Below are 24,917 nucleotides of genomic sequence, written 5' to 3'. Positions count from 1 at the left end.
AAAGAAAAAGGACAAATTTCCTGTTTCTCAGGTGGACTATACGCAGCCACTCATTGTGAAAAACTCTAAGGTGTCCTTTGGAGAAAAGCTGGTTCAGGTAAAAGAGGAGCACAAGGACCGCATTGAAGACCTGATTATGGAGCTTGACGCCGTGAAGCGGGAGAACGACCGTCTCCGTCGGCAACAAGAGGACACGTATGGCGTCACCGTGGATACCGTGGACCGTATGAAGAAGGAGCTCGAACACGCAAAAACAACCCGGATGTTTCTCCTCGAGGATATTGATATCCGCAAGGGCAAGAGCGAAAGGATGGAGGCGGAAATTTTTGAACTGAACATGAAGTTGGAGTCGCTTAATAAGAAGACAAATGAGTTCTTGAAAATGAAAGATGAGTGGGTAAATGTGTCAGAGAAACTGAATCACACCGAGATGAAGTGTGAAAAACTTGCAAAAGTGAACAAAAACTTCCGGATGTTGTTAATGAAGCACCATATTGATCCAAAATCTGTAGAATTTGATAGTGGCCGAAGTAAGAAAAGCGCCGTCAGCGACAAAGGTCCACTGAGACCCATCCTGAAACCTGCGTTGAACAAGAAGAAGCCCGACGCCCACACTCAGTCACACTTCCGGGCGGACCATGGTGTCCAGCGGACGTCGCGCAGCCTCGGGGACCATCGGCAGCAGTCGCTGGAGGAGGTTGACGAGGATGTAAAGCGACGGACGGCTATAACCAGCAGAAAGGCGCTCGGCCGCGGACCGCCCTCGTACCTGGGCTACTACACCGACATTCACCACAACAGACTAACGCACAAGGGAAAATATGATACTGTGCATCTACCCAAATTAATGGTAGCTTAATTCGTTACATCCACGACCGTTTTAGTTGCAAATGACACTGATTATACACACACCTGGAATTATATTTTCGAACTTGCGGGAAGACTGCCTTTGTTATTATGTGCACTTATCTCTCCATTTGAGTTCATTATTATTATGTTCACTTTCTACATGAAACTATAATTTTATAATTATAAACACATACGTATATCCACATTTGTTCATTACTTAAATGTGCTTGTTCAATTTGTTGCCAAACATTTTGTGAGCATTACTGGTTATAATAGTGAGGTTGCGAAACACAACATGTACATGTGTAGTAGTAAAAGTTACAGTTTGCCTTTAAAGTCGTTTTTAAAATCATGTGCGAAATCGCTCGTTTCAAATTTGAATATATCGAATAAGAATGAAGCGTTTTTGAGTTTTTTTCATGTTAAATTATAAATATAAAAAAAAACAAGGGACATGGCGTCTGAGGAATTTATCATGACCTTAAATTTGTTGGAGATATTGAAAATACTGCTAAAAAAATAAGTGATACTTAAGACGTGGCAGCTTTGATGATGGTTCTACGACCATGACCTTTTTTTCTGCCCTCAAAATCAGTTTAATGACACATGGCCAATGTCGGGCCACTGTTGGAGTTATGACGCAAAATAATAAGCTCCGCTGTTTGTCTAGCTATGTGAGGCTAACAGTGGACCAACATCGCATTCAACCTTACTTCACTAATTATACAACAAAAAAATATTCAAATCTTCAGTTCATTGCAAATTTGTTTCTATCGAGGTTTTGATGATGAAGTTTTTCTTACTTTATTACTATTTTAAATTGTACAATTATTCACAATTTTTTTAAATGACCGGAATAAAGATTATTTTCATTTATTAATAAGCACACTGCACCCCCCCCCCCCCCCCCCCCCCGCCATATTAAGAATAGTATCAACATACGCCTTACGACAAAGGGCAACAATGATTATTAACAAAGGGCATTTTCTCACAAACTACTGATGTCAGATTTATCAATCCTCATCCCTTTACATGGTATGCTCCGGACAAAAAATAATTTATAAAAGTAACAAAGGCTCTTACTAAAACATTACTGTACCAAGAGTCATGGCTTTCTATGTACGTCACTTCTCTTCAATGAGATCTATATGTATATGAAGTTTGAAGTAAATATCTCAGACTTTTCAAGTTGGGCTCCGGACAAAAAAGTATAAAAATTGACAAAGGGCAACAACTTAAAATACTGCAACCAGAGTTATGATTCTTGTGCACTGCACGTACCTAAATGGGATCTTTTTAAGGAATGAATTGCGGGATTGATGTCATTATTGGGGTATGAACGCAATTAGGCTGGTCAAACTGTGTGGAGTCCGAAGGTCTCCACGCGTTATTTGACCAGCCCAATTGCGTTCATATCCCCGATTTTTACACCTCAACTTCCATTCCTTAAATAAGCTGCCTTTCGGCAATTGCAATCATCATCCGATGAACGCAACATCTTCGGATATGTTCGGATCGCAATTGATCGCATAACAATATACATGAAAATTGTTGATCTTGTTAATATATCCCGATAATGACATTAATCCCGCAATTCATTCCATAAATGAAGTATAAATTAAACGGACAAAAAATAAGTATGAACATTTACAAAGGGCAATACTAGTAACTTAAAAGTACTGCACTTCTTCTAGATGAAATATATTAGTATATGAAGTTTGAAGTAATTCCTCAAAGACTGTCCAAGTTATGCTGCGGACAGAACATTAGTATGTGGACAACAATAATAATAATTAACAAAGGGCAATGACTCACAAAAACTAAACCTAGAGTTATGGTTCATGTGCACCCCACTCCTCCTCAATGAGATCTTTCAGTATATGAAGGTTGTAGTCAATACCTCAAAGACCTTTTCAGTTATGCATTGGACACGTACACGTTCACTACCATTTATAGCTTAGTTTGGAGCATAACGTAGGTGTGAATTTTATAATGAATTATCGAACGTAAAATAAGAGGCTGGAGATTTAAAACGCATTCCTCATTACTTTATGTGAGAGTGAAGTCAACCGAACATCCACCGCCGGCTCGGTTTTCGCAAATCTATAACTCGGATTCTCTCGTTGATAAATCCAGCAAATACAGATAAGTTATTAACTTGTCGTTACCATTTATCTAGTAAAGACCACTATGACGTTGACCTTTGATTGACAAACTCAAAACCGGATTCACCATGAGCAATGTGCATTTTTGGCTTTCGGACTCTAAAGCAAGTCATACACAATTCATAATTCGAAAACAGTTTTCACTTAATATGACTTAAATATTTGACCCCAAATATCAATGATCTTTTGTTTGCTGCTTATATCTGAATGAAACTGCTACGGTTTTACCCTTCTTTGGATCATTAGTGAATGTCCCTTCTGAAGCTTACAGAATTAATTGCATTAACGGGACACATGTTGGCAACAGCGATTTCAAACACACCACAAATACTGTGCCAAAGACACAAGTGTGACCTTTGATCTTGCACGCGACACGAATACGCAAACTCATTTTGAAATGCCTCATTGCAAAGCCACTTTAAAATATTTTTTTTAAAGAACATCCGACCAAAGACCTGTTGAATGTGACCATGGCCTGCACGCGGCACGCCGGCTTCTCATGATGAACAACGCTGTCAGTTGAATTTATAATCAGTTTATGTTCACACACAAGCTTATAGTGGTCTGCCATTCTGACGACCGTGGTTAAACAAACCGAAATAGGTCTGACCAATAGACCCGAGTGTGACCTTGACCTTTGACTCAAGCGACACACTATTAAACTGATTAGGTGAACATATTCTCAACTTTTTTTTCAAATCCTCAAATGCATAGCTAGGTTACAGTACATCCAAGGAAAATACAAGTTATGTTGACCAATGACCCTTTGAGCGTGATTTGACCTTTCAAAAACAGACATGGTTCTAGTACGCAATAAACCTGCTGGTCATGGTTAACTTCTGTGCAAAGTTATGTTCAAATCCCCAAATGAACGGCTAAGGTCTAGTTCAGACAGGTAACTTGCTAGGAACGGTCAGTCTGACGCTGACCTACTTATAGCAGTGTTGAAGACCGGTCAAGGCAAAACACAAGGTCAATTGACAAATGATCCTTAAATAAGTTCATGATCTTTGACTTACAGATGTAGATGTTGCATGCATCACGCCGTCTTCTTGGGATGAGCATCTAGGTCAGGTTATTTAAAAACAACAACACTGCACGCCAAAGTTAATGTTCATATTAGGACAATGCAATATACAATTACTTTAGACCAATGACCCTTTTGTGACCTTGACATTTGACCTATCTTATACGTGATACGTGATTTTAACATCTCAAGAGATTTGCGGACAAGCTAAAATCCAACGAATTTTGACCAAGATCCTTTTTGTGGCAATGTCTTAGCCCAGACAACATCGGACAGACGCACGCATGCACCACGACTAATACAAACTCCGAGGTCATTATTTTGAGCTCATCACAAAATCAAAATTTTCAGGGGGTCAGGTTTCAAAATTCGGCAAAGCAGTTTTATAAGTATTTAATGGTGGGCAAAAATACAAAGACGGTGTATAAATCGATCATTTATATCATATGCACACATTCTGTCCATAAACAATCAACATCACGTCATTTCAAAGAGGAGCACAAAATAGATACATACACAAGATAAGAGGACTCAATTTTGAAAGTTTTAGCCCGTTTGTACTGAAAATTACCATATATAAAATAATGTTTCTTTTGCATTTCTCCTCAACCCAGTCAATATAAGTATGAAGATTGAAGTCAATAACTCTGTTACATATAGAGTAAAGAAGAGAAGAAAAAATGTATAAAATTAATCAATAACTCTAAAAATACCATTCGTAAAATAATGTTTCTTTCTTACAGTACTTCTCAACAAAGTCAACGTGTGTATGATGTTATGGAGAGAAGTAAAACATTAGGTATACAAAAGTCAAAGGGCAACAACTCTTAAAACTACCATACACAAAATAATGTTTCTTTTGCACAGCACGTTTTCTCAACACAGTCAATATATGACACAGTCAATATATGGATGATGTTCAATACCTTAAAATATATGGCGTTATGGAGAAAATTCGACTTCTCCCAGTAATGATTAAAGACAATAACTAAATGATACTATAAACAAAATATTGTTTGAATCTGAATACAATGCTACATCTTCAAGGCAAAATAGATGTACCGGACAATTCAACGCGCTCGTCAATGTGTGATTTTATATTTTAGCTTAGATTGACGTAAAAGTCGCAACCATGCATACCATAATTTTGATAGACAAGTCGAACCAGTTTTATTCCCCGCTGTTTCCATTTCATTAGAATTAAGTTATTAACAGAACGATTTCCTGTATGTTAAAATAAATATGGAAGAAAAACATTTATGAAAGGTATAATATTTTTAAATTAACAAATATAAATGTATGGGTACAATCGAAATGGCTCTTTCGTCAACAAAAACTATTACATCTAACCGGAAAATGCTGACCGCAACCTCAAACCCTGTTCCGAGTCAACATTTTCATATTGTTGTTATTTTCACTGAGCATACTTTTCTTCCATCTTAATCATATAATTTTGATGTGCATAATTTTTATGTGTGTCTTATTTGCTCAACAAAGCAAATATTTATTTGTATAAATATATTAAAGGACACTTTTCTTGATTGATATGAGAAGGTAACCAGACAAATAAATATGCGGGAGCCAATACTCGCCCTTGTGCACGGTTTTCAAGGGGCATGACTTAACAATTGACAAACGAAATTGTCTGAATTCTAAAAGCATAGCATCAAGTAGTCGAAATATTTTTTGAAGATGTTATCAACAATGGAAATTTGTAGAATATACACACACATGTAAATCATTATCAACAATGGAAATTTGCAAAATATACACACGTATTTTAATCAATTTAAACAATGGAAATTTGCAAAATATACACACGTATCTTAATCATTATAAACAATGAAAATTTGCAAAATACACACACATACATGTATGTCAATTATTATATAAAAAGGAAATTTGCAGAATATACACACATATGTCAATCATTATAAACAAAGGAAATTTGCAAAATATACACAAGTATGCCGGCCTCACATTATCTTTGAAAGAAACAGTAACAGTACCTAATAAAATGATAAACCCAACCTTAATCTTGTACTGCATACACATTTAAAGGCTATCATATTTCTGACTTGCGACTCGATCTTAGCGATCAGTTTCAGCAATCAATATCAGCACACGTATGTCAGTCATAACAGGCGATGACAATTTGCAGAATATACACACGTATGTCGACATAGAAAATAAATTTGCAATAAACAGTTTCGAATAAAATACAAAACAGTCAAAATAGTCACACTTATGTCAATAGTTATCAGCAAAGGCAATTAGAAGAATATACACACGTATGTCGGCCTAACAAATATCCTTACATTAACAATATCGATAACAAGAGCTGTCGTAAGACAGCGCGCTCGACTACGCCGCTTTGATTTAGAAGTGAATACAATAACGATGTATTATGTGCCTGTCTAAAGCGATAAAACAATCAAATTAAAAAGTGAACAAGAATCGTGATGTGACAAAACCAGGTTTTAAATGATAGGCAGAAGAGATTCAGTTTCAAATGCTTTCTTCTATTTTTTTGTAACAGTGACCTTGATCCTAAGGGCCCCAAACAAAATCCCATGGAAGTCATCCATAAACTCTTCCTACATATCAAGTTTAGTCACAGTATGTAAACCCTAACTGAAACAGTAACCTATTTTTAGAAACAGTGACCTTGACCCTAGGGGGCCAAAATGCAATCCATGAAAGCAGGTCATAAACTTGACTTTTATAACAAGTGTGGTCACACTTTGTCAACCCTTACTTGAGTTATTCAGTACTAACAATATTTCTATTTTTAGCAACAGTGACCTTGACCATAACTCTCGGGGCCCAAAGCACAATCTCAGGAAAGGTCTCTATAAACTCTTCCTATATACCAAGTTTGGTCACAATATGTAGATCCATACTTAAGTTATACAATACCAACCCTTTCTATTAATAGTAACATTGACCTTGATCCTAGGGGCCTCAAAAGCATTCCAATAAAAGGTCTCCATAAACTCTTCGTATTTACTAAGTTTGGTCTCTTTATGTCAAACCTAGCTAAAAAGCTAAAATTATTCGATACAGACGGTGACTTTGACGCTGCCCTCCCATCAGCCCACCCGAACAATGACATTCAATATGAGAATGCGGTTAAGAATATAAAAATGTGCCTTTCAAAAGAAAAAAAAGAACAAAATATGTAGGGTTAAAATGGAGTTATGTTCCTTGTTGTAGGATGGTCGTCAATAATTCTGCGTAGTATTAAGTGCATTGAATGAAAGGTATATAAGTTTCTTTATTAAAATCCCAACTTGCTCTAAAACTTTAACCTGCCCTTAAACTTTAACCAAAGTCAATCAGGGGCCATAACTTGTATTAAGGATACTATGAAGTTCATGTAACCTCATTGTGTGATGGTCCTGAACAATTGTGTGAAGTATTAAGTCAATGGAATGAAGGGTATTGCACTTATAAGTGAAAATCCCAACTTGCCCTAAAACTTTAACCTGCCCTAAAACTTTAACCGATTTCAATCAGGGGCCATAACTTGTATAAAAGATAATATGGAGTTATGTAACCTCATTGTGTGATGGTCCTGAACAACTGTGTGAAGTATTAAGTCAATTGAACAAAGGGTATAGAAGTTATTAATAAATATCCCAACCTGCCCTAAAACTTTAAACCAAGTTCCATAGTCAATCAGGGGCAATTACTTGTATAAAGGATAATATGGAGTAATCAGGGGCAATTACTTGTATAAAGGATAATATGGAGTTATCTAACCACATTATGTGATGGCCCTACACAACTGTGTGAAGTATTAAGTCACTTGAAGGAAGGGTATTGGACTTATAAGTGAAAATCCCAACTTGCCCTAAAACTTTAACCGGACACCGACGCCAGGGTGAGTAGTATACCCCTCCTTATTCTTCGAATAGTCGTCGAGCTAAAAACCAATCTTTTCATAAGACAATCATACATCTTTATACAAAAAACCAACAACATATGTTAACGCGGACACCGAATTAAAGCCGGATTTTTCAGTCTCACAAATGCGAATTTGCATCAGGAGAAAAACAACATGCTGCTGACGCACATTCTCACTGGTCCGACCCAGTGTTTGACCCGACATTGCCCATAATCACCCTGATCAAAAATGGCATGCTGCGAAATATGACGGAGTTTCTTGAAGATTGGAACAACACTGTTGAATTTGTGAAAGAAAAAAGAAACTTTCACATTTTCTGTTTAATATTTGACCTAATGCCCTACTTTTTTTACCTGAAATGACCCACATTTACATAGGTCTTACATATTGTGCTGGACAAAAGCTCTGACCTAGTTTCCTGATGACTGGATAAATGTTTTTCCTTCATTTTACGTAGTGACCTAGTTGTTACCCGAAATGACCCGAATTCACACCGGTCTTAGGTGTCATGCTGACCAAATGTTCCGACCAAGTTTCATGATGTAAATAGACCTCAACGCATTTTTCACGACACCCGAAAGCCCACCCGCCTAGTTTTCGCTAATTAATAACACATGTTTTCTCAATGAAAAATCCGGCTTAAAGTAACAAAGATTTAATTTTGAAAACAAAAAAATCACTATCTCATATAAAACTTTTTGCATAAGGAACACCTTTCACCGTTTTGTCTGAATTCAAAAGTTCTTGACTGCATTGTTGTCATTCCGTGCAGTCGATGAGCCATTTACCGGTTTACACCAAATCGAAAAACCAATATCTGGAATAACCTGTAAAATAAGAAGAGGTCTTACAGACACTAGTTAAAATAATATTTTGTACATGTATTTGAAAAATTAAAATATTTAACAAAAGGTTTTTTAAACTTGCTCCATTGCATCTACTCAAACATCGATAGTGTTTAATGTTTAACATAATTAGATCTAACTGGCACTTGAAACGTGCATGTATTTACTGTGTATATTTTGGTTGTAATTTTGATTGCTAGATTGACTGGGTGAATATTTGTATTGATCTCAATATTGTATATATATATATATATTGTCAATATTGTTCATTATTATCTCAATATTCGGCCATATGGGTCTTCTGCTCTACAAATAAACATTGCAGCTATATAATCAACTCGACTTCAAAAACAAGATACAATCACACATGTAAAACTGCCCAAAGAACATAATCTCAAATAAATTGCTTTCTAAGGTGAAAATAACCTTTTACATTTACAGAATATGTTATTTACAGCATCGTTGGCGACACACAAGGGCTCATTGTTTGCGATAATGCTAGATCATACAGCATTTGTGAAAACATACGATAATGTAAAGCTCATATTAGATGCTTAAACATCTTTATTTTTGTTTTGCATGGTGCGTCATTATTAGCAAGATATCCATATATACCTTTTTCTATTCCTTAAGGGCTGCAAATATTTCAAAGATGTCTCCTGGTGAGTTTTTCATCACGGCGACGCAAACCTGCTTCAGTTTCTTGAGTCTTTCTTTCTTCTGTTTTCTCCATTCGAGTAGCACATGGTATACAAAGTCCACTCTAAAATCAAAGTGGTCTTTTCTTATTCGTTCCATATCAACTTGCTTTAATCCAAGCTCGATGCCTATTAGCCAAATCTCATTGTGTTTTTTCAAGCGTAATGCAATCTTTGATAAGTGTTTATCAGTTGGAACAATATCTAAATCTACACCTTCGAATGACGATTTTGCCGCTTCCCTGTCCTTAAGAACATCGTTGTACCAACACCCCAGATGTTCGTCTGCTTCCATTGTATGTTGGTCAAGCGTCTTATGATCATCACAAGAAATTTCTCCATCTGCAAGTAGGGCATTTACTCGGAAAAGTCCGACGCCTGGTTTATTAATTGTAGGACACTGAACATGTTCTTCGTATGGTGTTGTTTTTGCGAAGTTCTTTGACCTTGGTAAAAGGCCCAGGATCGCCATCAAGCTGTTGTACAAAACACGTCTTACATCCGTACAAACACCATAATCTATTGCTTGTTTCTTAAGCTTCGACATAAACGACATCCTTGCATAGACGATGTGGTCAACGTACCATAGTCTGAGCTGAGCCTGACTGTTCACTCTAAATACGCCAAAGCTATTGTACATCATATTTTTCCTATCCAGTGATGCAATTTTCCAGTGCCTAATGCAAGCAGCTAGTAGCCTGTGGAAAATAGCTGGTGGCATAAAATTGTCGTTGAAAACAAAACAGAGGGCTACAGTGTTTTGCCGATTTGGTGGATTTGTAATTTCCTCAAGAGCATCTGTAGGCTTTACTTTGAGCTGGCAAGGTAAGATATGAAAGTTTGACCCTGAATGGAGAGGCGCACAAATGGGATCTCTGTATTTAGGATCCACACAGCTGGCGTCATCTTGTTGAACTCTTTCTTTATCTTGTTCTTCGTAATCTTCCAAATGTATTGGCTTGGCCATAATGTTTAAGTATTCCATGTATTCAACGACAACATCAGCGTTGGCTTTGATCTGTGGAGCGCTGTGCTTCAAAATCGCCTGCAGCAATTGCTGATCTAATATAGCAGACTCTTTGTAACTTTGCCACTCTCCAATGAGCTTTGGTGGAACATGTTGCTCTTTGTGGTTGATGAAGCATTTGAAGGCTTCAATGATCCATTGTGGGGACAAAATTACATGTTCTTTCAATTTCTCTGTGTCAAAGTAAAGGATGTTCCCATACATGTGCTGAACTTCCAAAAACAACTGAAGCTGGGCTTTTTCCAAAGGTTGTGGGTTCTCTCTGTTTGTAGCTTCAACCTCACGCAGTGTTACCACTTCTTTTCCGTCCCCTCTCATTTGTTCAAAGGTTTTCTCAAGCTGTATCCATTTCAGCGGATGCTTTTCATTCCAATAGGGTTGAACTTCAGCCACCTTCTTAACTTCATTTCTGATTTCATCAAAAACTGGGTCTTTTGCGTCAAGATTGTTTACGAGAAATTTTCTATCATGCACATGCTTTAAAACATTTGTGCCAATAAATGGTCTCAATGCTTCATTAAATAAGGCATTCATGTGTTCTTCTTTTTCTCCATCTGTGCCTTTCATCTGGTCCTTGTGAGTGCCAATCAGGATGACCGTTGGTTTATCTTCGTGTTCTTGATCATGAATTGAGCTGTACATGTGGATGGAATTCAGCCAAAATTTGAAGGCATCCAGACAGGTGAACTCTTCATGAACCAAACCAGCCAATGATTCACTCTCTTCAACAAGATCCTCCAATTTTTTTGTCATATTCATCAACAAAATGTAAATTGACCGCTTATTCAAAAAAAAGTGGTGGGTTGAATAGTACAAATTCTGCCCCGCGAAGTCCCACACTGAAACAAGCGGTGGATTTCCTTGGATGTCTGTTTCATTTATGATTTCTTCATGGGCTGTGGTATGAATAGTTCGATGAATTTCTACTCTTGGTTCTATTTCATCTGGTTCAATCAATTTTTTTAACTTAATCAAGTCAACTGGAACATTAACAGGAGGCTGAACAGTCTCCTTTACGTGTGTATTATCCTCAGTCTGCTCAGATACATCAATATTTTCTTTCTGCGGTTGTTCATGCTCTACAACAGGCGTAATAGAATCAGCAAAGTCCAACTGTACAAAAGCCCGTTCAAATCTACGTTTTACATTTCGTTTCTGCGTCAAGGCCAGCTTTATCCATTTTTCATTTTCAATCTTACACAAGTGTACATCAATGCCTTCAGTACTTGGTGGATATTGCTCATCAACCGGAAGCTGTGTTGGTCTTTTATTCTTTGAGGCGTCAATTAGGTTATTGACAAGGGATGTTTTTCCAACGGAAAACATGCCAACAACCATTGCTCGAATTCTTTTTACTTCTTCATGGCCCTCTTGCAAAGCTCTAGCAAACATGCGAAGTTCTTCGTCTTTCAAAGTTTTAACTTCCATGGGGATCTGCTCATCAACCTCCGGTTCTTCATTAAGGGCTGCAAATATATATAAGATGTCTCCTGGTGAGTTTTTCATCACGGCGACGCAAACCTGCTTCAGTTTCTTGAGTCTTTCTTTCTTCTGTTTTCTCCATTCGAGTAGCACATGGTATACAAAGTCCACTCTAAAATCAAAGTGGTCTTTTCTTATTCGTTCCATATCAACTTGCTTTAATCCAAGCTCGATGCCTATTAGCCAAATCTCATTGTGTTTTTTCAAGCGTAATGCAATCTTTGATAAGTGTTTATCAGTTGGAACAATATCTAAATCTACACCTTCGAATGACGATTTTGCCGCTTCCCTGTCCTTAAGAACATCGTTGTACCAACACCCCAGATGTTCGTCTGCTTCCATTGTATGTTGGTCACGCGTCTTATGATCATCACAAGAAATTTCTCCATCTGCAAGTAGGGCATTTACTCGGAAAAGTCCGACGCCTGGTTTATTAATTGTAGGACACTGAACATGTTCTTCGTATGGTGTTGTTTTTGCGAAGTTCTTTGACCTTGGTAAAAGGCCCAGGATCGCCATCAAGCTGTTGTACAAAACACGTCTTACATCCGTACAAACACCATAATCTATTGCTTGTTTCTTAAGCTTCGACATAAACGACATCCTTGCATAGACGATGTGGTCAACGTACCATAGTCTGAGCTGAGCCTGACTGTTCACTCTAAATACGCCAAAGCTATTGTACATCATATTTTTCCTATCCAGTGATGCAATTTTCCAGTGCCTAATGCAAGCAGCTAGTAGCCTGTGGAAAATAGCTGGTGGCATAAAATTGTCGTTGAAAACAAAACAGAGGGCTACAGTGTTTTGCCGATTTGGTGGATTTGTAATTTCCTCAAGAGCATCTGTAGGCTTTACTTTGAGCTGGCAAGGTAAGATATGAAAGTTTGACCCTGAATGGAGAGGCGCACAAATGGGATCTCTGTATTTAGGATCCACACAGCTGGCGTCATCTTGTTGAACTCTTTCTTTATCTTGTTCTTCGTAATCTTCCAAATGTATTGGCTTGGCCATAATGTTTAAGTATTCCATGTATTCAACGACAACATCAGCGTTGGCTTTGATCTGTGGAGCGCTGTGCTTCAAAATCGCCTGCAGCAATTGCTGATCTAATATAGCAGACTCTTTGTAACTTTGCCACTCTCCAATGAGCTTTGGTGGAACATGTTGCTCTTTGTGGTTGATGAAGCATTTGAAGGCTTCAATGATCCATTGTGGGGACAAAATTACATGTTCTTTCAATTTCTCTGTGTCAAAGTAAAGGATGTTCCCATACATGTGCTGAACTTCCAAAAACAACTGAAGCTGGGCTTTTTCCAAAGGTTGTGGGTTCTTTCTGTTTGTAGCTTCAACCTCACGCAGTGTTACCACTTCTTTTCCGTCCCCTCTCATTTGTTCAAAGGTTTTCTCAAGCTGTCTCCATTTCAGGGGATGCTTTTCATTCCAATAGGGTTGAGCTTCAGCCACATTCTTTACTTCATTTCTGATTTCATCAAAAATTGGGTCTTTTTCATCAAGATTGTTTACGAGAAATTTTCTATCATGCACATGCTTTAAAATATTTGTGCCAATAAATGGTCTCAATGCTTCATTAAATAAGGCATTCATGTGTTCTTCTTTTTCTCCATCTGTGCCTTTCATCTGGTCCTTGTGAGTGCCAATCAGGATGACCGTTGGTTTATCTTCGTGTTCTTGATCATGAATTGAGCTGTACATGTGGATGGAATTCAGCCAAAATTTGAAGGCATCCAGACAGGTGAACTCTTCATGAACCAAACCAGCCAATGATTCACTCTCTTCAACAAGATCCTCCAATTTTTTTGTCATATTCATCAACAAAATGTAAATTGACCGCTTATTCAAAAAGAAGTGGTGGGTTGAATAGTACAAATTCTGCCCCGCGAAGTCCCACACTGAAACAAGCGGTGGATTTCCTTGGATGTCTGTTTCATTTATGATTTCTTCATGGGCTGTGGTATGAATAGTTCGATGAATTTCTACTCTTGGTTCTATTTCATCTGGTTCAATCAATTTTTTTAACTTATTCAAGTCAACTGGAACATTAACAGGAGGCTGAACAGTCTCCTTTACGTGTGTATTATCCTCAGTCTGCTCAGATACATCAATATTTTCTTTCTGCGGTTGTTCATGCTCTACAACAGGCGTAATAGAATCAGCAAAGTCCAACTGTACAAAAGCCCGTTCAAATCTACGTTTTACATTTCGTTTCTGCGTCAAGGCCAGCTTTATCCATTTTTCATTTTCAATCTTACACAAGTGTACATCAATGCCTTCAGTACTTGGTGGATATTGCTCATCAACCGGAAGCTGTGTTGGTCTTTTATTCTTTGAGGCGTCAATTAGGTTATTGACAAGGGATGTTTTTCCAACGGAAAACATGCCAACAACCATTGCTCGAATTCTTTGTACTTCTTCATGGCCCTCTTGCAAAGCTCTAGCAAACATGCGAAGTTCTTCGTCTTTCAAAGCTTTAACTTCCATGGGGATCTGCTCATCAACCTCCGGTTCTTCATTAAGGGCTGCAAATATATCAAAGATGTCTCCTGGTGAATTTTTCATCACGGCGACACAAACTAGCTTCAATGTCTTGAGTGTTTTATTCTTCTGTTTTCTCCATTCGAGTAGCACATGGTATACAAAGTCCACTCTAAAATCAAAGTGGTCTTTTCTTATTCGTTCCATATCAACTTGCCTTAATCCAAGCTCGATGCCTATTAGCCAAATCTCATTGTGTTTTTTCAAGCGTAATGCAATCTTTGATAAGTGTTTATCAGTTGGAACAATATCTAAATCTACACCTTCGACTGACGATTTTGCCGCTTCCCTGTCCTTAAGAACATCGTTGTACCAACACCCCAGATGTTCGTCTGCTTCCATTGCATGTTGGTTACATATCTCGTGATCTTCACAACAAATTTCTCCATCTATAAGTAGGGCATTTACTCGGAAAAGACCGACGCCTGGTTTATTTATTGTAGGACACTGAACATGTTCTTCGAATGGTGTTGTTTTTGCGAAGTTCTTTGACCTTGGTAAAAGGCCCAGGATCGCAATCAAGTTGCGGTACAAAACACGTCTGACATCCGTACAAACACCAGAATCTATTGCTTGTTTCTTATGCTTCGACATAAATGAAATCCTTGCATAGACGACGTGGTCGACGAACCATAGTCTGAGCTTATCCCGACTGTTTACTTTAAATACGCCAATGTTATTGTACATCATATTTTTCCTATCCATTGATGCAATTTTATAGTGCCTAATGCAAGCAGCTAGTAGCCTGTGGAAAATAGCTGGTGGCATAAAATTGTCTTTGAAAACAAAACAGAGGGCTTCAGTGTTTTGCTTTCGTGGATTTGTTATTTCCTCAAGAGCGTCTGTAGGCATTACTTTCAGCTGGCAAGGTAAGATATGAAAGTTTGAACATGAATGGAGAGGCGCACAGATGGGATCTCTGTATTTAGGATCCACACAGCTGGCGTCATCTTGTTGAACTCTTTCTTTATCTTGTTCTTCGTAATCTTCCAAATGTATTGGCTTGGTCATAATGTTTAAGTATTTCATGTATTCAACGACAACATCAGCGTTGGCTTTGATCTGTGGAGCGCTGTGCTTCAAAATCGCCTGCAGCAGTTGCTGATCTAATATAGCAGACTCTTTGTAACTTTGCCACTCTCCAATGAGCTTTGGTGGAACATGTTTCTCTTTGTAGTTGATGAAGCATTTGAAGGCTTCAATGATCCATTGTGGGGACAAAATTACATGTTCTTTCAATTTCTCTGTGTCAAAGTAAAGGATGTTCCCATACATGTGCTGAACTTCCAAAAACAACTGAAGCTGGGCTTTTTCCAAAGGTTGTGGGTTCTCTCTGTTTGTAGCTTCAACCTCACGCAGTGTTACCATTTCTTTTCCGTCCCCTCTCATTTGTTCAAAGGTTTTCTCAAGCTGTATCCATTTCAGGGGATGCTTTTCATTCCAATAGGGTTGAGCTTCAGCCACCTTCTTTACTTCATTTCTGATTTCATCAAAAACTCGGTCTTTTGCATCAAGATTGTTCACGAGAAATTTTCTATCATGCACATGCTTTAAAATATTTGTGCCAATAAATGGTCGCATTGCTTCATTAAAGAAGGCATTCATGTGTTCTTCTTTGTCTTCTTCTGTGCCTTCCATCAAGTCCTTGTGAGTGCCTATTAGGATGACTGTTGGTTTATCTTCGTGTTCTTGATCATGAATTGAGCTGTACATGTGTATGGAATTCAGCCAAAACTTGAAGGCATCCAGACAGGTTAACTCTTCATGAACCAAACCAGCCAATGATTCACTTTTTTCAACAAGATCCTCTAACTTTTTGGTCATATTCATCAACAAAAGGTAAACTGATCGCTTGTTCAAGAAAAAGTGGTGGGTTGAATAGTACAAATTCTTCCCCGCGAAGTCCCACACTGAAACAAGTGGTGGATTTCCTTGAATGTCTGTTTCTTTTATGACTTCTTCATGAGCTGTGGTATGAATAGTTCGAGAAATTTCTTCTCTTGGTTCTATTTCATCTGGTTCAATCAATTTCTTTAACTTATTCAAGTCAACGTTTGGAACATTAACAGAAGGCTGAACAGTCTCCTTTACTTGTGTACTTTCATCAGTCGGTTCAGATACATCCATATTGTCTCCATGATGTTGTTCATGCTCCACAACAGGCGTAATAGAATCAGTATTGTCAAACAGTTCAAAAGCCCGTTCAAATGTACGTTTTACATTTCGTTTCTGCGTCAAGGCCAGCTTTTTCCATTTTTCATTTTCAATCTTACACAAGTGTACATCAATGCCTTCAGTACTTGGTGGATATTGCTCATCAACCGGAAGCTGTGTTGGTCTTTTATTCTTTGAGGCGTCAATTAGGTTATTGACAAGGGATGTTTTTCCAACGGAAAACATGCCGACAACCATTGCTCGAATTCGTTGTACCTCTTCATGGCCCTCTTGTAAAGCTCTAGCAAACATTGCACGTTTTTCGTCATCAGATATTTCAACTTCCATGAGAATCTGTTCATCATCCTCTGGTTCTTCTGGCTCATTCTCATTATAGATCTCTTTCCATATGGTCTCTGCCAATCCTTGCTTGTTCCAGCAAAGAAGGAATATTCGGAGAATTTGCTTTGTTTCTTCAAGGCTTACACCAAGCTTCACAGACACAACATTTTCAAAGTACCTCATTATTTCAGACACATTTCTCCAGCTCAGGTCTCCTCCTTCGATGCATTCTTTGACTACCTGCTTTATCTCATCATCAAGTTGGGCTTTTCCGATTTCAGAGAGGTTAGCCCTTACTTCTTTTAGAATGTTAACCACTTCTTTATTCTGCTCATCATCATTCTGCATCAGGCTCTCTGCTGAGCCTCCGTTGTCAGCCATGATGAATCAGGACCGATTTAGACTGAAAAGAGATTATTACGCATGTTGTGATGTGATGAAGAAGTACTTAGTTTAGGTGGTGGATTACGTTGCTCCGTCAGAGTTGACTTTCAAAATATAATATCTTTCAAATTCTATGAAAATTCGCCAGAATGATTTCAGGTATGTTTCCTCATTTTTGCTAAAATGATGCAAAAAACGCTATTTAACAACATTGTATTTTCTGCACTTTTTTGCTACCTTTGGCGTCGTTCGACTGCCGCTTTTAATCATAAAGTTATGTGACTTGTCGTATCAGCTTTCGATACTCAATGACTTCTCAATGATAATTGTTCTTTATCGTTTTTGAGACTGTGCCAGATAGAGGTGAAGTAAACAAAGCATTCATCTATATTATATATATTTCTGAATTTTGAGAAATGATGAAAGAAGCTTATGTAAAGTTTTGGAATGAAATTACCTAGAAGTGCGAGCCTTAATTTGTATAGCCCCATCAATCAATATACAGTAATTAATCGAAGAAATAAGGGCGATAATTTGCATTATATGCAAAAACAATTCTTTAAATTGTTTATTCAAGTAGGTTTGCTGTTTGGGTTCCGTTGTATGAAATATCAGTATAATACATCAAGTAATAACAGAGATATTAAACTATGAATTTTAAGTTGAAAAATCGCAATAATTCGCATTATATACAATACTGAGTTATCTAACATGCCGCAAGTAGGTTGTATAGTTGGGAAGACATGCGTATAGTTTATTTAAGTACATTTATTTGTTGATATATTGAATAAAACGTTGTAACATGTAAAACCTTAACCAGAATTTCGGAGAATAGATAAATAATCAAGAGCACAAACTTGCATTATACACAACATAGAGTTATATAACTTTAGTAAAATGCATAATTGAGTATCGAGGTAGATACAAAGCATAGTTTGATAGAGAAATTGGCAATGAATACAAATATCAATGTCTTATTATATTGCATTCTTACGGGCCATCCATAATGTCATGTATAGTAAATACAACAGAAAACACTGACATGATTACCCTATGTACTGATACATGCCACTTCCGTTCAATTTCAGCTTATATCTATTTATATTCTCAACTTCTTTCATTGAAACTTTAGTACATCTTCTTATTAGTACTAATGCACCATGGCTCTTTTGTTGACAAAATTAGCACAATGATTCTACACCAACAATATATCGTAAAAAGGGTTGAGTTGCTTAAGCTATATAGCGCTCAATGTAATATAAGCAGTGAGATCTGTGTTGTTCCCTATGGCTAGATTTTGCTGCCTTGTAAACATTGCTAGGTCGATTTTGATTCAGGTTGCTGTGTAGAAAATCTGCATCTTGAATTAACTCAATTATGAACCAAAAGTAATTTAAAAACCCAGTCTGTTGCTTAGATAAGGGTGGACCTGATATTAAACTAAAGGACATAGATGGCCCTAAATGGCTCACCTGATTAAAACGACAAATAAGCAAGTGTTCATTAAAGATGTTGCTGCTTGCTCAGAAGTTAAGTGGTTCCTGAGTAATTTGACGGTCGATAAGGAGGTTGGTCCATTTAAAGGCAAATGAGTAATATTTCTATGTAAGTGAAAACATTGTCAGCTGGTTGTTCCCAGGCAAGAGATATGATGGTAACGAAAATCGACTGTTGCTATGGAACTCAATTGATGCTAAGAAAAATGTTCATATGAATGTAGGTAGTTCATAGGGAAGAAACTGGTTGCTCAGGAAGTCATTGTTTGCTAAGAAGGTCGTTTGTTCTTAAGGAAATCTTTGGATGAAGAATAAGTCATTAGTTGCTATAGATGACGATAATTGCTTATGTAATCATTGGTTGCTCAAAAGTCATTGTTTGCAAATCATTAATTCCAAGGAAGACAATGATTGCTTTTGATGAAGGATGTTGGTAAGGTAGTCCTTGGTTGCTAAGGAAGTTATATATTTTTGGATGTAGGTAGATGGTAAGGAAGCAAGCGGTTGCTAAAAAGGTTAATGGTCACTAAGTTAATTAATGGTTGCCAAGTAGGACATTGGTTGCTAAGGAAGTAAGTCGTTACTAAGCAAATCATTGGTTAGCTGCTAAGGAGGTCAGTGGTAATTTAGGAAGACATTGGTTGGTGAGGAAGTGATTGGTTGCTAAGGAAAGCACTGGTGACGTAGAAAGTGAATGGTTGATAAGGAAGCAATGTGTTGCTATGGAGGTTGTTTGTTACCAAGAAATAAAGTGGCTGCAAAAGAAGCCATTGTTTGCTTAGAACATGTAAAGTAATGTTTATAAAGAAGTCATTGGTTGTGAAGGCTGCCATTGGGTGCTATGGTTATAAGTAGTAACTAACCACAACATCAGGCTACATATCAACTATCAAGGGAATGGGTTTTGAGATATCAGAGAAGATTTGTTTGAGTTTTACAATATAAATTAATAGAAAACCTGCGACACCCGGGGTTGGGCCAGCATTGACTCGATTGGCCATAATTTGAACAATCTTGGTAAAGGTACATACAATATATATATATATATGTATAGGGTCTGAAACTTGCAGTTTCAGAGAAGAAGATTTTCAAAGAATTCACAATATAAGTATATGGTAAACCTGAGACACCTTTGATGGTGCCAGCGGTTTCTGAGGAGAAGATTTTCAATGTTTTCCATAAACATGTAGTAATAAAGTGAAAACTTCACGAGCTTTGACAAACCAACATGGCTGAAAGATTTTGATAAAGGACGCCATTAAAACATTTTCAAGGAAATATTTTGAAATCTGACCAGAATATTTTACGACGATTTTCAAAGATTTTTTTTCCTTTTGGTTACCATGGCAACCAGAGTTTTACATTAAACAGTTTTATTTTTGGGAATAAGGAAGAGGACCTACCAAGGAACAGTCATGTGCAATTGGCCTGATCTGATGTCTAAGTGGTTCAGTAAAATTTGTTTGAAGTTAAAAGTTGACAAAGGACGGACGGACGGATGGCGGACATTCCTCCTATCAAAATAGCTCACGCTCATTACTTTGTGCTCGGGTGAGCTAAAGCTAAGGTGAGCATAAAGGCAATATTAGCCCTTCTGTTTAAAATGTGCCTGAAATTATTTATATACGCAAGTTGTACCATTCATACGAAAAGCTTGTCTGTGGTTTTATGATACACCCCTGACATGTCATTACCATGGTTTCATCATCGCTGTTGTTGTTAAGTGTGATCTGAATGTTGGCCATAATTTATGAACAATATTCACATTGAACTGGATACACTGGGGCAATTTCCAACGAAAGGGCAATGATCAACAATGTATATTTATTTATATTATTTTTTAAACATTCAATTCGGATATTTTTACAATCATACGAGTTACACTGTATTTACAAAAAGACACAATATCAACAAACAATATCATTAATGTTTGTGTCTTACACAAAGCCATTAAATATATATTTACATGGTTCTGTTATCAATTGTGATCAACAATGAGTTTAAAAAGTGAAATATGTTAAGGTTTCCATCTTTTTCAAATTATAAAATGGCTGATATTGTAGCTGAAAAATTGATCCCAATTAAAACTATGGCGATCAGTAAACACCTTCCTATCATTGAATATTTCATTGTTTTTAACATGTCATCACTGACATTATTTCAAAAGCGTAGTTAAAAATAACATTAGATATTTTAATTTCTTTCAAAGAAAAGTCAGTGGCATTTGCACAATGAAGACATTGCTGAAAGTTTGAATGTTCAAAAGTACTGACAAGCATGTGACTGAAATAACATTTTTTTCCAAGGCCTAAAAAAAAATACATTTGGTTCGGGTTACCCGACTCTACCTACGGAATAGGCGCCGACCCTACCGTTTTTATAGTCAGTTTGAAAAATAAATGAAAAACTAAAATAAAAATAAATTGTTTCGGTTTTTTTTTAATTGCTTTTCAATATGTAGTTTAAACCTTAAATCCTTATACTGAAGATAGCTTTAACACCATTCTCCAATGATGAAAATGATATTCGTATATAAAGCCTAATAAAAAAATATATATATAAAGCCTACCTACCCTACCTATTTTTGAAAAGGATGTAACCCTAACCAAACATATTTTTTTTTTAGGCCCAATGCATTGTATTGGAGAAATGTTTTCCATAGTACTGAATCAAGAGTCTAAAAAAACTCTTACCATGTGAAACAAATATTCTACTAGTACTAGATATTGGGCTGACTGATCAGAACTTTGTTAATGTTATCAAGGTTGTTAACTTAGTATTAATTAATTTTCAAATCGTTTCTACTCTCAAAGTTGAATGGATATACTTGTAATCTGTTGTATTTTAACAAGATTTGTGACAAATGTTTTCGGCTTTGCTTGTTTATATTTAAATATGTGAGCCGATCATTAAATAGTTCACGTTTAAAAATTAACAACGATGTCGTAAATCACGTTGTTAACTTAAAACAAAGTTCCGAACAACCGGCCAATTCATTTATATAAATAATCAACACAAAAATAAAACAAACAAGTTTATTGGTCTTCAAAAATGGCAAAACATGTCAATAACGCCTGATTTCAGTTGAAATTACAAGCAAAAACACAAACAGTAATACCTTGATATACGATGTTTTTCAGCCGTTTATTTTTAGAAATTTGTTATCGGCAAGCAGATTAAATTATGGATATATCAGAGAACTAGCTTATCGTTGGTCGGACACCTCAAAGAATAACGATTCATAAAACTATAAGCGATACAAACACATCTGTTTTAGTTTTTGCTAAATTAACTTAAAAAGCAGGCTTATATAATTCAAACTGAAACATACAGACAGCAACTTCGAATTCAGTTATCATTTTAGGATAACAAAGCCCATATTTACAACCAAGCCATGCCGATCTACCATTTGCATGTTATAATAAACAATACATTTCTATATTATTGCTCAAAGATGTCAAGATATTCATATTCTTAAAGAAACACATGTAACAATGCAGTCTGTGACCACAAAACTCGAGCCACATTTGTCAGTTAGTTGTTTCTACAAGACAGCACCCTGAAAATACATTATTCACATAATTAATAAATATATATAACACTTAAAATGGTAAACCGTTTAAATTTATAATCTAAGCTAAATGTGAACTATTTTCTGACATGAACTTGCATGTTAGCCTTAATATTTTTTGTTTTAAAAACTAACCTTAATAGTCACTAATTGTGCCTTGATAAGTAACCTAATTTGGTGCAACATTAAGTCAATATTTGGCCCACATTGAGCACCTGTATCTCCTCTTTCATTCAAATTCCATAATATATAATATTGGTACTTGAACACAAGCACTTGTCTTCCTATATTACCATCCAGATCTCAACGGGAGGGGGGGGGGGGGCAATATATATCATAAACTCGGGGAAAGCTCACATGCTATCAGAATTTGCAATGGTAAACATGACTTAAAAAATATTTTGCAAATACATGTACATGTACTTTATCTAACAAGAGCACCGCGAAACGGAGCATTATACGCCCGAAGAAGATTCGGCTCGAGGTCCTTTTAATGTAGTGATGATTTGTATAAAGTTATTTGAAAAACGCTTTATTAGTTACCAAGTTATGGCCCGGACACGGAATTGCTAACGGACGAGTAACAAAGATGTGGCCCGGACACAGAATTGCTAACGCCCCCCCCCCCCATGGTGATTCTAGTCTTTGAGGTATGGACCTGGAAATTGTGCGCGACACATCCTTTTAATGTAGTGATGATTTGTATAAAGTTATTTGAAAATCGCTTTATTAGTTACCAAGTTATGGCCCGGACACGGAATTGCTAACGGACGAGTTACAAAGATGTGGCCCGGACACAGAATTGCTAACGCCCCCCATGGTGATTCTAGTCTTTGAGTTATGGCCTGGACATGGAATTGCTAACGTCCCCCCCCCCATGGTGATTCTAGACTTTGAGGTATGGACCTGGAAATTGCTTGTGACACATCCTTTTAATGTAGTGATGATTTGTATAAAGTTATTTGAAAATCACTTTATTAGTAACAAAGATGTGGCCCGGACACAGAATTGCTAACGCCCCCCCCCCATGGTGATTCTAGTCTTTGAGGTATGGACCTGGAAATTGCGCGCGACACATCCTTTTAATGTAGTGATGATTTGTATAAAGTTATTTGAAGATCGCTTTATTAGTTACCAAGTTATGGCCCGGACACGGAATTGCTAACGGACGGACAGACGGACAGACAGACGGACAGACGATGGAGGCCATAACATAATACGACCCTTCGGGCGTATAAAAATGACAAACAGACCTGAAATATCTTCCTAAATTCGTAAATTTTACAATGCAAATCGTGTAAGGTCTTTTTCTCAAAATGGACAAAAAAAGCTCTGGCATCATGTAAGTAAACGACCCCATTTCCCCTATGAAAGGCCCTCGCCACCATTTCCTTAAAAAATGGGGAAAACAACACACAACTCATTACCAATTTTAACTTACCATTTTACTCCACTACTTTAACATCAGTCCTCTAGCCATTCCAGATGTTTGCTTAAACTGAAATGCATTAAATATTCACTTCAATGCAAAAACCAAAGCAATGGTGTTCATAAACAAGCAAATCTGTTGAATTGATATCCCCCACCAGATTGGCAAAGTAGATGGCATGAAAAGCATGTGTATGTGAAATATTCCAATAAGAACATGCACTACGGCTGAAAAGGGATGGACTCTTATGAATAAAGGATATGAAATATGATATTGTTTGCAACAGGTTAAATTAAAACTAGAAAGGCCGCAATGCGACGAAACCTGATTTTCAATGATTGACAGAAGGACTTCAACCTTCCTTGTGAGATTCACTTTCAACTGTGTATCTATTTTTATTCACAGTGACCATGACCTTGACCCTCAAGCACCAAATACAATCCCATGAAAGTCCTCCACAAACTCATCCCTCAAACCAAGTTTGTTCACAATATGTCAAGCCTAACTGAAGTTATGGTGAAGTTATTCAGTACCAAGCGGTTATCCATTTTTAGTGTCCATTGCGAAATCACGAGGAACTCCGTAAACTCTTCCTTTATATCAAGGTAGGTCACAATATGGTAAGACTGACTTAAGTTATTTAGTACCAACCGTTTTTTTCTATTTTAGTAACAGATAAAGGTCTCCATAAACTCTTCATATATATGATGTTTGGTCAAGATATGTCAACTCTAAACAAAGTTATTCAGTTTCACCATTTTTTTCTATATTAGTAAGTGACATTGACATTGACACCAGGGCCTCCAAAAGCAATTCAGTGAAATATCTACATAAATTCTTTCTTAATACCAAATTAACTCAATATATGTTAACACTTACTGAAGTTACTCATTTCAACCGTTTTGTTTCTATTCCTAGTGACAGTGACCTTGCCCTTGACCCTAAACGCAATCCCATGAAAGGTCTCTATAAAATCTTCATA

The 24,917-nt window shown here is 37.0% G+C and overlaps 1 protein-coding gene across 1 annotated transcript in view; it reads right to left on the bottom strand.

The window, feature by feature from the left end:
- Window positions 1-4,464: 4,464 nt before the first annotated feature.
- The window catches only part of LOC128245701 (uncharacterized), a 35,005-nt gene continuing 14,552 nt past the window's right edge, over window positions 4,465-24,917 (bottom strand). Inside the window, exons 2-3 of the mRNA XM_052963927.1 lie at window positions 9,412-17,458; window positions 4,465-8,778 (exon numbers count right to left, since the gene is read on the bottom strand). Of these exons, the coding sequence (XP_052819887.1) occupies window positions 9,418-17,436 (8,019 nt within the window). The 5' untranslated portion in view covers window positions 17,437-17,458 and the 3' untranslated portion in view covers window positions 4,465-8,778; window positions 9,412-9,417. The remainder of the gene's footprint in view (window positions 8,779-9,411; window positions 17,459-24,917) is intronic.

Source organism: Mya arenaria, chromosome 2, assembly GCF_026914265.1.
Source record: "Mya arenaria isolate MELC-2E11 chromosome 2, ASM2691426v1".
NCBI classification, from domain to species: Eukaryota; Metazoa; Mollusca; class Bivalvia; order Myida; family Myidae; genus Mya; species Mya arenaria.
Note: the sequence above shows the minus strand (reverse complement) of the source record. Positions and strands in the feature narration are given on the sequence as shown.